At 40.4% G+C, this 13,275-nt stretch overlaps 1 protein-coding gene across 1 annotated transcript in view; it reads right to left on the bottom strand.

The window, feature by feature from the left end:
- NPEPPS (aminopeptidase puromycin sensitive) overlaps positions 1 to 13,275 on the bottom strand; it is a 398,753-nt gene that overhangs the window by 27,082 nt on the left and 358,396 nt on the right. The window contains exon 11 of the mRNA XM_070944668.1: positions 7,609 to 7,669. Coding sequence (XP_070800769.1) covers positions 7,609 to 7,669 — 61 coding nt within the window. The remainder of the gene's footprint in view (positions 1 to 7,608; positions 7,670 to 13,275) is intronic.

Here is a 13,275-nt window from a genome sequence, read left to right as displayed (position 1 = left end):
AACAGAGCAGTGCACCAGACCACCATCGCCCACACGAGCGACGAAGGAACCACCAAGTTCCACGTGACACTGTTGGCAGAGGGGTCACCGTGCAAGATGGAAGTAGACTCCGGGTCCACCTACTCCATCATGGACTGGCAGCATCTGCAGCAGCTGAAGCCATCCTGCAAGAAGACCCAGCTGAAACCCCCGAAGTCGAGGCTCGTGGACTTCAGCGGAAATCCCATTGGAGTCCTGGGCAGAACCACCATCCACATCCAATACAAGGACTTCCAAGGAGAGCTGCCCATCACAATCGTGGAGAACAGCCGACCGAACCTGTTAGGAGTGGAGTGGTTTAAGCCACTGGGGCTTTCCATCGAAGGCATCCACCAAATTCAAAGGGATGAACTCGACAACCTCATAGAAGAGTTCAAAGAAGTCTTCGATGGTAAGCTGGGGAAATTTGTGGGAAGGCCAATCTCCTTTAATCTGGACAAGGGAATCACCCCAATTAGACTTAACCCCGCCGGGTTCCGTTTGCCCTGCGGCCGAAAGTAGACAAACAGCTGGATAAGCTGATCGCCCAGGGCGTCCTGGAACCGATCGATCATGCCTCATGGGAGACCCCCATTGTGACCCCACTGAAGCATGATGGGTCTGTGCGCATCTGCGCTGACTACCGTTGTACCATCAACAAGGCGTTGGCACAGAGCGCATACCCAGTCCCAGTAGTGCAACATCTGCTGCATTCCCTGGGATCTGGCTCAATTTTTGCGAAACTGGACCTGGCCCAGGCTTACCAGCAACTGCCAGTGGACGAAAAAACGGCGGAGGCACAAACAATTGTCACGCACAGGGGGGCATTCAAATGCAACCGCCTCCAATTTGGAGTCAGCGCTGCCCCCGGCATTTTCCAATCTATGATGGAACGCCTTCTCCAAGGCGTTCCAGGGGTGGTGCCTTACTTTGACGATGTGCTTATCTCCGGAGACTCACGAGCACAACTCCTTGAAAGGCTCAGGCTTGTCCTGCAGCGATTCAAGGCTAAGGGCTTGAGGGTCAGGCGTGATAAGTGCATCCTAGGAGTACAGGAATATGGGCTATCTCATAGATAGTACTGGCATCCACCCCACCAAATCAAAAGTGAAAGCAATCCATGAAGCTCCAAGCCCAAAAAACAAAACGGAACTTCAGGCATTCCTTGGGTTGCTTAACTTCTATGCCATCTTTCTTAAACAGAAAGCCACAGTTGCTGAGCCACTCCACCGCCTGCTGGGGAAAGCGGCTTCCTGGAAGTGGGGCCCAGAAGAGGAAGCGGCATTCCGAGCCATAAAAGGACTATTAACTTCCAAAAGCGTCCTCATCCAGTACAATGAGACGCTACCCATCAAGCTAACCTGCGACGCGTCGCCCTACGGGGTGGGGGCAGTCCTCAGCCACGAACTACCCAATGGCTCAGAAGCCCCCATAGCATACTTCTCGAAGACCATGTCCGGCGCAGAACGTAACTACAGCCATAATAAATAAATAAATAAATAAATAAATAAATAAATAAATGGGATGATACTAACCTGGCTCCATGGACATGTAGATTAAGAAGGGTTTGGATTTTTAAAAATAGGCCAGTGCCGGCTGGGAGATTCAAGCTATAATCAGAAGGGACAGAACATCCCCAGGACAAAGACAGGTAGTAACAATCCAGTGCTTGAGAAGAAATGGGTGTAACTTTGAGTAAAAGTGAGAAGTTCACTAAAACAATTAGGAAGAATCCCAAATTGTAAATAGACCGGACTAGTCCTTTAGGGAAAAATACTTAAGAGGTTGGGGAAGCCCCTCCATACAGTAAGATGATTCAGAAGATGGGGCTAACCAAAGAAGATATGGTTAGTTTATGCTGTTATGTGTGGTAGGAACATCCAAAAGTAGAAGAAAAGAAATACTGCAGTGTTATAAGATTCTACTTTAAAGATCTATTGTTCTTCCCACCCGGGGTTTAACAGGTAATAAAAAGGTAAAGCCTGTCTAAATGTCAGATAATTTGACTTGATCAATTTGATGTGATTTCTGTTAAAAATTATTAGATGTGCATCTATAATAATAGCGTGTAGAATTGAATGGGATTGAATTGAGTGTGATATGTTTAGCCAGCTGGCCAATTAAGTAAACTTCTCAGCTTGGGCTTGAAGCTGTGGGAAACTGGCAGTAGTTAGGGCCCAAAATCACATTTGATTTTGTGAACCAGACTTGTTTATGAATTGTGAGGATTAAAATATTTGGGTCTTATAACTCACAACCATTTTACTCTCAAAATGTTCGTTTGATTCCTTCAATACTAGTAGCACTTCTGCACTGGAAGTGAAGAAGAATAATCCTTTTAAATTGTGTGTGTGTGTGTATGTGTAAGCAAAGATTTTTAAAAATTGGGTTCTAATTTCAGAAAAAATGTAAAGTCATATTTTTTGCTTAATCGGTCATAGTTAAATGATTTTAAGGTCATAAATGCTTGCATATTTCTAACATTTTAGGTCATAGAAATCCTCGCCCTAGTGATTAAAATTACCTTGCAACCAATGCCTGCATTTGCAACCTTTGCAGCTTCTTGCTCTTAGTCACATGTTGCAATTACAGTCAGTTAGTACATGCTGTCTTGTGCCTGACCCATTTTTCTTTTTTCCCCCTCACACAGTGGAGAGATTACCTAAACAAGTGATCTCCTCCTGAGGTTTCCTCTGCATCACAATGCTTCCACAAAAGATGCTTACAGCAAGTTGACAAGCTCAACTCTGTGACCTGAATTAAAAGTTAGTCCTTGGCTTATGACAATTTGTTCAGATACCGTTTGAAATCACAACAATGCTGAATGGACGTACAACCTGTACTTGTCTATGGAGATTCTTGGTCATCCAGGTCATGGTTGTCTCAAAGGTGCTTTTTCAAAAGGCAACTGGACTTTCTTTGTTTTTCCTTGAAGATGTTTCACTTCTCATCCAAAATGCTTCATCGGTCCTGCCAGAACGGATGAAGCTTTTTGGATGAGAAGCAAAATGTCTTCAAGGAAAAAAGAAAGTTCAGTTGCCTTTTGAAAAAGCACCTTTGAGACAACCTGTACTTATGTCTGCGCCAGTGCCCCACAGTCACATGATCACAATTTGGACTTGGTAATCTACCTGCCCTTTACAACTGACCACAGGGATGCTGCAACTGCCCCCACCTGCCTATCTCCCCCGCATCCTACCCTGCTGGGTCCCTTGGGCCTACTTCCAGGCAAGCTGGGTCCCCACAGTCCTCCTCCCTGCCCTATCATGTCTTGCTCCACTTGCTTCTTTTGAAGATCACCTGTTCTGACCCAGCCTTAGCAGAAACAAGAAACAGACTCCTTGTCATGAAAAACCCCTCTTTATTTACCTCTTGTGAATTGACTGCATTCACCCACCAAAAAGTCCAGGCAATAGTCCTTCAAGGAGTTAACTGCAGTAACAGACCTTATCAGTTCCTTGCGATAATTGCAAGACCATGAGCTCCCAGCCAAAAGGCTGCAAATTAAGTTCTGGCAAGTAGTCTTTGTGGCACGAAACACAATGAGCAAAATCTTCAGAAATACGAACTGTTGTCTCCTACGACAACCACTCCCCTTTTCTTCTATTTATTCCCCAGCCAGGGAGGGGCCATTCAGCGTCCATGTGTGCTTTGCTTCCTGAGTCGACTCCTTGTCCTCCGTTGTTCACCTCTCCTAACTGCTCTGCGCATATGTGCATCTGGAACAGGCCCCAGCTGTTTTTCCTTCTCACTCATATCAGCCTCCAAAGGCAGCTGCTTCTCCGGTGGCTGGGAAATGTCGGACGGCCCTGGCTCTATCTCTGCATCCGATGCAGAGCATCCATCAGAGCTTTCCCCAGACTCCAGAACTGGCCAAAGTTCCTCCCCAACCTCCTCATCGTCCAAGTCTGCCGCCAACTCCGCTGGCAGCTAGCGTGCCACAACAATCACCTTTCCAAAAGAGTGCCCAGCTAATGTGATACACAACCTTTCTGCAGAGCTGCCTCGCACCATTTTGGAAGAGGGTGCTTTTCATGAGATCTCTCAGAAGGGCACAACTGGAAAATTGCATCCTTCTGAGAGAATGCGAGAATGGTGGGTGCTTCCAGAATGACGCAAGGCAGACTCCATAAAAAGGCCTTGGAAAGATAATCTCTGGAAATTGCCTTTCTAAAAAAGCACCCAGCCAATTCACCATGTGGCCTTCCTATAGAGAAGCTGCCTTGTGCCATTCTGGAAGCAGGTGTCATTTCGGAAGTGGCCTCAATTCTTGAAATCTCTCAGTTCCCACTGACTGACCACATCACTTAGCAACGAAGTGGTCACTAATTGAGGACTACCTGTACTTAAATTACAAGATTTAGGCATTTATCATTGCATATTTGTGTTCTATACAAAACCTAATATACTGCTGTTGTTACACACAATATTAAAAACAACAGTGTTTTCACATTATCTACCACTTATCTTATTGAAAGAAATTTATCAAGTACTTAATATAATACAAGACTGGCTTACAAAAATAAAATACCTAGGAATTTGGCTCACCAATAAAGTATCATCCCTTAAAGAAGATAATTATAATAAATTGGCCAAACAAATTCAAAAGGACTTAGAGGCATGGAGTAAATTGAGACTATCACTATTAGGCAAAATCGCTTCAATCAAAATGACAATCTTACCGAAATTATTATATCTATTTAGAACAATACCGATAAACCCAGGAAAATCATATTTTAAAGATCTAGATAAAATGACATTAAAGTATATATGGCAAGGAAAAAGAGCGAGGATTAAACTGAAACACCTGCAAGATACTAGAGAGAGGGGTGGCCTGGGATTACCAGATTGGCAAATTTACTATAATGCAACAGCATTAACTTGGATTAAAGACTGGATAACACTCGAAGATAAACGCACGTTAGCATTAGAAGGATTTGACCTGTCGAAAGGCTGGCACGCATTTCTATGGGAGGAAAAACCCAGGCAACATGAACACTTCAGGAGACATTATATCAGAGGAGCATCGGCAAAAATTTGGACCGAAATAAGGAGAAAACACTACGACAAAATCCCAAAATGGTTATCAACCATGGAGGCCCAAATTTATCCAAACACAATGGATATAGACAAGATGAAAACTTACGATGAACTGTTGAACACAGAGGGAGAAATGAAAACAAGAGAGGAATTGAGACAGCAGGGCACGGACATTGACTGGTGGCCGTATTTACAGATAAAATCAAGATATAAAATTGACATGAAAAAATTTGGAATCCAAAAAGAAAGAAATGAATTAGATAAAATTATAATGCAATCAGACGATAAATTAATAACTAAAATATACAACTATCTATTAAAATACAAATTGGAAGAAGAAGTGGTGAAGGAAAATATGATTACTTGGGCTAAAAATTTTGGATATAATATTAATTTAGAAAATTGGGAGAAAATGTGGAAAGTAAATACTAAACTGACAATGTCCGTGCCCTACAAAGAAAATACATACAAGATGTTCTATAGGTGGCATCTCCCCCCTGCACGTCTGGCAAGGATGTTCCCCAATACTAATCAGAACTGTTGGAAGTGTAGAACACATAAGGGGACCTATTACCACATGTGGTGGTCATGCCCAAAGGTTAAAAAATTTTGGAAAACGATTCAAAATCAGCTGGAAGAAATTACCACCCAGAAAGTGCCCCTTCGACCGGAAACATACTTATTAGGAATACTGACAAAGGACTACAAAAAAGAGACACAATATTTGATAATACACATTCTGACTGCAGCTAGAATTACTTTCGCACAAATGTGGAAACTGGATGATACGTCATCAGAGGAAAAAATAATACAAAAAACAATGGAATGTGCGGAAATGGACAAACTTACCAAAGAAATACAGGGAAAAGAAGACTCAGATTACTACTTAATTTGGCAAAAATGGTACAATTGGTTAGATAAAAAGAACATGAAATAAGGGAATACCACCCAAGGACACAAAAATAAGGAAATAAAATGAAATATTGTTATATAAACATCGTTATATGATGAAGGATAAATATACATAGATACATAGATATATGAATTACCGAAGTAGCTCTATTTTCAAAGCTCAAGCTGTATGACTTGATTTTATTGTATAGTTAATGTATAGTTTGTTTAAATGTGTATGTCTGTATATGTATGTTTGTTTATTATTAATAAAAAATTGAAAAAAAAAAAGACTGGCTTACTTTGAAAAGTATTGAGGAAAGAAAAGGAAAAAGCTCAGATTTCACTATGGTACTCTATGATAGCAGATTACTACTGCACTGCAGTGCTCTAATACACCAAATAAAAGATTGTGGGAAGGGTCAAGTTAATTTAGAACATGGATGTCCAATCTTTTGCCTTGCCTGGGACACACTGAATGAAGAGGATTGTGTTGGGCCGCATATAAAATATATAATATAGTTAATGCAGGGGTGAAATGCTACCGGTTTGGACCGGTTCTGGCGTCTGGGTAGGGAAATTTTTGACTGGCCCCACCCACCTGCCCTCCCCCTCCTCTTACCTCTCCTATATTCTGTTTATTAGCTCAGCTGATTCGCGCGGCAGAGCGATTGCCGCCTCAGCTAAGAAACAGCAAATGAGTCTTAGTCTCATTTTCCCTCAGATACAATAATAAACGGACACTTTTTGCTGCTCCCCCCCCCCCCAGGGAAAGGAATATTAACTTTAATGAGATGTCTGGGTGTTCAGTCAAGAGCAATTATCACCTCCTTAAAATGTTGCAAAGCTGCAAACCACCTTTGAGAAATGGCTGTCCAGTCTTTTCTTAAAAACCTCCAGTGATCAAGCACCCAGAACTTCTGGAGACAAGCAGTTCCACTGGTTAATTGTTCTCACTGTCAGGAAGCTTCTCCTTAGTTTTAGGTTGCTTCTCTCTTTGTTCAGTTTCCATCCATTGCTTCTTGTTTTGCCTTCTGCTTCTTTGGAAAATACATTGCCTCCCCCCCCCTTCTTTCTGGCAGCCCCTTAAAAGCCTGTTGCCTATCAAACTCTTGGGCAAAGCATGTGAGCCATTTCCTCTTTTCAGTGGTCCATGAAAGTACATCTATAGTATGTAGATAATAAAGTCAAAAAAAGGTGAACAACATTTTTACAGAACTATAGATATGTTGAGGCTGGGTGTGACAAGAAATGGCTGGGAGGGGAGGGGCCAGGCGAGGCACCCCTTAACGTGAGTGACATTGAGTTGGCCACGCCCACCTGGTCACATGACCACCAAGCCACGCCCACAGAACCGGTAGGGAAAATGTTTAGATTTCACCACTGAGTTAATGTATATAAATAACAGACTCCCTTTATTTTATATTTTTTATTATCTTGTGGAGCCATATTACTAGCTGTCCAGGGCCACATGCGGCCTGCGGACTATAGGTTGGATATGCCCGATTTAGAGGAAACTACACTGCTGGAAAATTATGTCCCTTGTCTTTTTAGTTAGAGAAATTCAATATGGGATTATTTATAAATGTTATCCTCTTTCATAAATGGAATATTCTGTAGACAAAAGAAAATACAAAACCCACAAGCATCACAAATTACCTGTAGAAGCATTCTTATGCTGAAACTTGGTAAGATATAGGTGCATTCCTTTCCGGAAATCCTATAAAACAAGAATTTCAATAAATACAACATTTTCAAAATTAATGCACTTCTGCTTTAAATAGGAAGATAAGTATCCTCTCCCACAAAATAACTTTAAGAGCAGTTTTCTGGTTAATTGAAATTCAACCTAAGTACTTATTATAATTTTCACTTTGCTGTCAGAATACTTGTAGTACCATTTTGACCTTAATAACAAAACAAAGTTTAGTTCTTACTCTGAAACCCTGAGCCCAAAACAATTCTCAAAAGCCTTGGAGCTAATCCCAGGAAATCACCCAAAATGTTATTAAATTGCAATTCTGAATATGACAGACCAGAAAAAATGTTTAAATACATGACTGGGGAGTAATCATTAACTATATTCAATTTTAATTACATGTAAAAGAAATAAAATTAGTTTTTGCCATGGCCTCAATCCACAGCCCCTTTTTGCCTCCTCCTTCATAGGCCATGTAAAACCTCATTCTGGAAAAGATCTGCAAGATATTAAAAATGTGTAACTAAAAGATGAGTCTGGTTGGAGCACAAATAAGGCACTTAAACAATACTCTAGACCACGGGTGTCAAACTCAAGGCCTGTGGGCCAGATGTGGCCTGCGAGTTAGTTAGATCTGGCCTGTGGGGCCGCCCTGGAAACAGCGAAGAACTGGCCCACGGCGCCTCAGCCCAGGCCAACCGGGTGCTGATCTGCAACCTGGTGGCGGCCATCTGGGCCGGGCTGTGGCCAGCCTTAGATCCTGCAGCATTGCCTTGGCCTTATCCCCTGGGTGTGCGCACAGGAGGCGTCGAGTGCGCACCAAGCCCGGCGTCCCTGGGGACTAGTGTTTTGAGCGGTTCCTTTCGCCCAGGACACCAGCCCTCGTGTGCTTGCCGACTCCTGCATGCACACCCAGGGGGCGGGGCCAAGGCAGCACTGCCGATCTAAGGCTGGCCGCAGCCCAGCCCAGATGGCCACCACCAGGTTGCAGATCAGCGCCGCGGCCGCACCAGCATCTCCATGCCCTGTGTTGAGGGTAAATTGCCCTCTGCAGAGCACAGCGGTATACCATACAGCGTTGCAACACAGATACTTCCAAACTCTGAACGTTTTAGTAAAAAGTATAGTCTTTACTGTGATAGTTCAAACAAAGCTTCTCGTAAACAAAGATAAAGCTTTCAATACAAAACATTGTTGCTTACATTTCTAGTTCCGTAACTCCGACACAATATCTCTCAGCAATAACATCACGAGTAGGAGTGAGCAGTATCAGCAAAGCATAAGCGAGCAAGTGAGAATACTGCTGAGCTTACTGCCTTCCTTATATTTCCGTTTCAACCAATTACTCAATTAGTTACTTTACAGTAGTTAAACTCATAGTACACATTTTTGATATATTATCTACCCAAATGTAGGATACGGATCCAACATTCTCCCCTTTGGGTAGACTGATATATCTACGATCTTAAACCATATTGTTCACATGTATCTATATGCTTTCTACTTCCCTGTGCTTTCGTGAAATGATCTGCCACGTTATCTTCTGAAGCACAATATACAAGCTCAATCATTTTGTTCTTTATACATTCCCTGACATTAAGATATCGAAGATCTGTATGTTTTGTTCTAGTCTTCACGGCTATATTTGTAGCCATTTTTATCGCTGCTTGGTTATCTTCATTGACTATTATAGGATCTTGTATATCTATTCCTATATCTATCATTAGTTGTTTAATACTGATCAAATCTGTACATAATAAAGACAAACAAGAAAACTCCGCCTCCATTGTAGACAGACTCAGATGTTTCTGTGTTATTGAACGCCACCCTATCAAAGATTTTCCCAGAAATATGGCTATTCCTGACGTTGATTTTCTTGTATGAACATCTGTAGCAAAACTAGCATCTGCATAAGCGGTTAAACGCAATTCTTCTGCTGGTTGCAGATATAAAGCATGATGCATGGTGTTTTTTAAATATCTAAGGATACGTTTTGCACCTTGCCAGTGAAATTCTGTAGGTTGCATGTTGTATCTAGCTAACTGATTCATGCTAAAAGCGATATTGGGTCTAGTCCAATTACTAATGTATAATAAGCTGCCAATTAATGATTGATATATCCCTTTATCAAACACTGGACTTTGCACAGCAGTGTTGCAATAGTCTGGAATCATAGGAGTTTTTGTTGGTTTGCACAATTCCATTCTGAATTGTTTCAATAGATTGTTTATTTTATCGGTTTGAGATAGTTTAAATCCTCCCCTAGTTTTTTCAATTCTAACACCTAGGTATTGTTGTATCTCCCCTAGATTTTTAATTCTGACATGAGATGCTAATTCATTAATAATCTTATTGGCCTCTTGCTCATTCTTTGTGATTAAAGCTATATCATCTGTAAATAGAAGTAATAATGATATTGTATTATCTCTTTCCATTTTGAATAAACATGGATCTGCTAATCCTGCCCTAAATCCAATATTATTCAGTGTTTTTACAATGCACTGATTCCATTCATAACCTGACTGCTTCAATCCATACAGGCTTTTCTTTAACAGCCAACAGTCAGTGTCTCCATTTTCATCAAATCCTAATGGTTTCTTTAAATATATTTCATGTTGTAATGGAGCATGAAGATATGTGGTTTCTACATCTAAATGATGCACTAAATATTTATTTCTAGCCGCCCACACCAATGCTGCTCTTAATGTGATAGCTTTCAAGCTTGGAGCAAATACTTCATCATAATCATTGGACGATTGATTAAACCCTTGCGCTACTAGTCTAGCTTTATATATTGGTGTCCCATCTATCCCATTTTTTAGTTTATATATCCATTTGCTACCAATTATATTTTTACCTTTTGGAATTGGTACAGATTCATATACTTTTAGATTCTGTAAAGATTTTAACTCTTTAGTCATTGCACCTTTCCACACTTTCTGATCTTCAATTGGGAATGTGGTTAATTCATTATATGTAGTTGGGACCCTATTTACTTGATAGACTGTTGTTGCTTGATATCTATCAGGTGGTCTCGTCACTCTATTCGACCTTCTTGGGAGTTCAGGACTTACAGATTGCCTTTCTACCTTTACCTCTTCCTGTACTAGCTCTTTTTCCAACTCTTCGCTCTGAGTATCAGGCATTTTATTGTTAATCTGGGTTTCAATAACTAACTCATTTTCAGTATTTAATTTATTCCACCCTATATGTTCCATAAATTTGGCATTTGCACTGCTAACTATAGTTGATGTCCCTTTTTGCCAAAATCTGTAGGATCTGTGATTGGAATTATAACCAACAAATATTAATTGTTGTGCCCTACTCTGGCCCTTACGCCTTAATTGTGCTGGGATATGTACCCATGCGGGTGTTCCAAATGTGTGAATATAGCTCAAATCTGGCTTTCTTCCATGCCATACACTATATGGAATTTTATTAGTGGTTGTATTTATGATGTTATTTAAAATTGTGTTTGCGCACATAATGGCTTCTCCCCATAAATTAGCTGGTAAACCTGCATCAGCTAACATGGATCTCATCATTGCTTGTAGAGTTTGTCCTCTTCTCTCCACATAAGAATTATGTTGTGGCCAATAAGGGGCCGAACATTTATGCTTTATACCAGCATTTTCTAACATTGATTTAAACCTTGTATTGACAAATTCAGTACCATTGTCAGTTACAATGGTAATTATTTTGTGGTTTGTTTTCCTTTCCACAAACTTAATCCATTGAGTAAAATATCGGTAAGTTTCTGCCTTTGTTCTCAATAGATAGCAAAAACCATACCTAGAATAATGATCAACTATACTGAGAATATAACAAGCACCCCCTAAACTAGCTTGCATTGGTCCTATTAAGTCAGCAAATACCACCTCCAGTGGTCTTTTGGTTTTAAACCCATCAAACCTATTAGCAGGAATTGTTCTACTTTTCTGCTCATTACAAACATTGCAATTTAAATACTGGTTACATGGTTTCAGCTTCAACCCATTAACTAATCTAACAGTTTGCTGTAACATTTTAAAGCTGATATGTCCCATTCGTCTGTGCAATAGATGTATACATTCATCATGCGGTTTTACATTTGAATATACAACATTGGTAACATGGTTACTAGATAGTACATATAAACCATCATTCAGTTTCCCAACAATTTTGGTTTCACCTTTTTCAATTAAACAATCATTTTGTCTCAACAATACTGTATATCCCATCTTAACCAATACTCTAACTGAAATTAAATTGAAATTTAGGTTTGGTACATATAACATATGCATTTGTTCCTTTACATATGGACATATTGCCATTCCTTCACCACGTGCCTTTAGCTTCCAGCCATTTGCTAAAGATACCTTATTAGTACTAGGCAACATTTTGACAAAATAGTTTGGTGTTCGGACAAGACATAACGACGCACCACTATCAATAATCCACATATCGTGGTTAATTGGTTTCTTACCAAACATAGTTACATTACATTGTTGTTTATCTTTTATCTTACATTTAACCATGGTTTGTAGTTTTGGTTTTCTGCAAAACTTTGCTATATGACCCTTCTTTCCACAATTAAAACATTGTTTTACAGTATATACATGGTTATTTGCTTTTACATTTACATTAGTTGACTCAGGTTCTTCTCTTAATTGTTTTCTTTCTTCTCTCCTTCTGGCCTCTTCTAGTAATCGTGAAGTTACATTTGCCAAAGTTAGTTCATGTTGTGTGAGAACCTCGAATAATGTTACTATGTCATCGTAACTTTCGTCTAGCGATGATAACAGTACATAAACTTGCTGCTGCTCAGAAAAAACCACTTCTTTTTGATGTAGCTCACTAAAAATAGTTTTTATGCAATTAATGTGTGTTAACATATCACCACCCTTAAGTAGCTTTGTACGAAACAATCTTCGTGTAAGGTTAATTTGTGCTCCTACATTGTCACGAATATAAAGACGTTTCAAATTGTCCCAACATTTTGCAGCAGACTGTTCACCTTCAATATGAACAAGCTGTGTATCGTCTAGAGACAAACCAATAATACACATTGCATTTTCATTCTTCCTCTGGAACTTGGCTATCTTCCTGGCATCCTCGGCATTATCAGCATTCCAGGAGGTAACGTCTGGTGGATTCTGCACTACATCCCATAGCCCTTCATTCCGCAACAGGAGACTGCATTTAGTGGACCAGGATTTGTAGTTGGAGCCATCCAGCCGGGTAACCAACGATAAATTGGGAACTTGACCTTGTGCCATCATCAACAGGATATTAAATACGTATCAGAACGTTTGGAGCAATTACTGTGTGTCGCAGCTTTCTTAATGCTATAACTGGTAAATAAACTGTGGCTCTGGGCCCATAACCAGTGTTGAGGGTAAGTTGCCCTCTGCAGAGCACAGCGGTATACCATACAGCGTTGCAACACAGATACTTCCAAACTCTGAACGTTTTAGTAAAAAGTATAGTCTTTACTGTGATAGTTCAAACAAAGCTTCTCGTAAACAAAGATAAAGCTTTCAATACAAAACATTGTTGCTTACATTTCTAGTTCCGTAACTCCGACACAATATCTCTCAGCAATAACATCACGAGTAGGAGTGAGCAGTATCAGCAAAGCATAAGTG

This window comes from Pituophis catenifer, unplaced genomic scaffold (genome assembly GCF_029215685.1).
Source record: "Pituophis catenifer annectens isolate HBS135680 unplaced genomic scaffold, rPitCat1.0.hap2 SCAF_5, whole genome shotgun sequence".
NCBI lineage: Eukaryota > Metazoa > Chordata > Lepidosauria > Squamata > Colubridae > Pituophis > Pituophis catenifer.
Note: the sequence above shows the minus strand (reverse complement) of the source record. Positions and strands in the feature narration are given on the sequence as shown.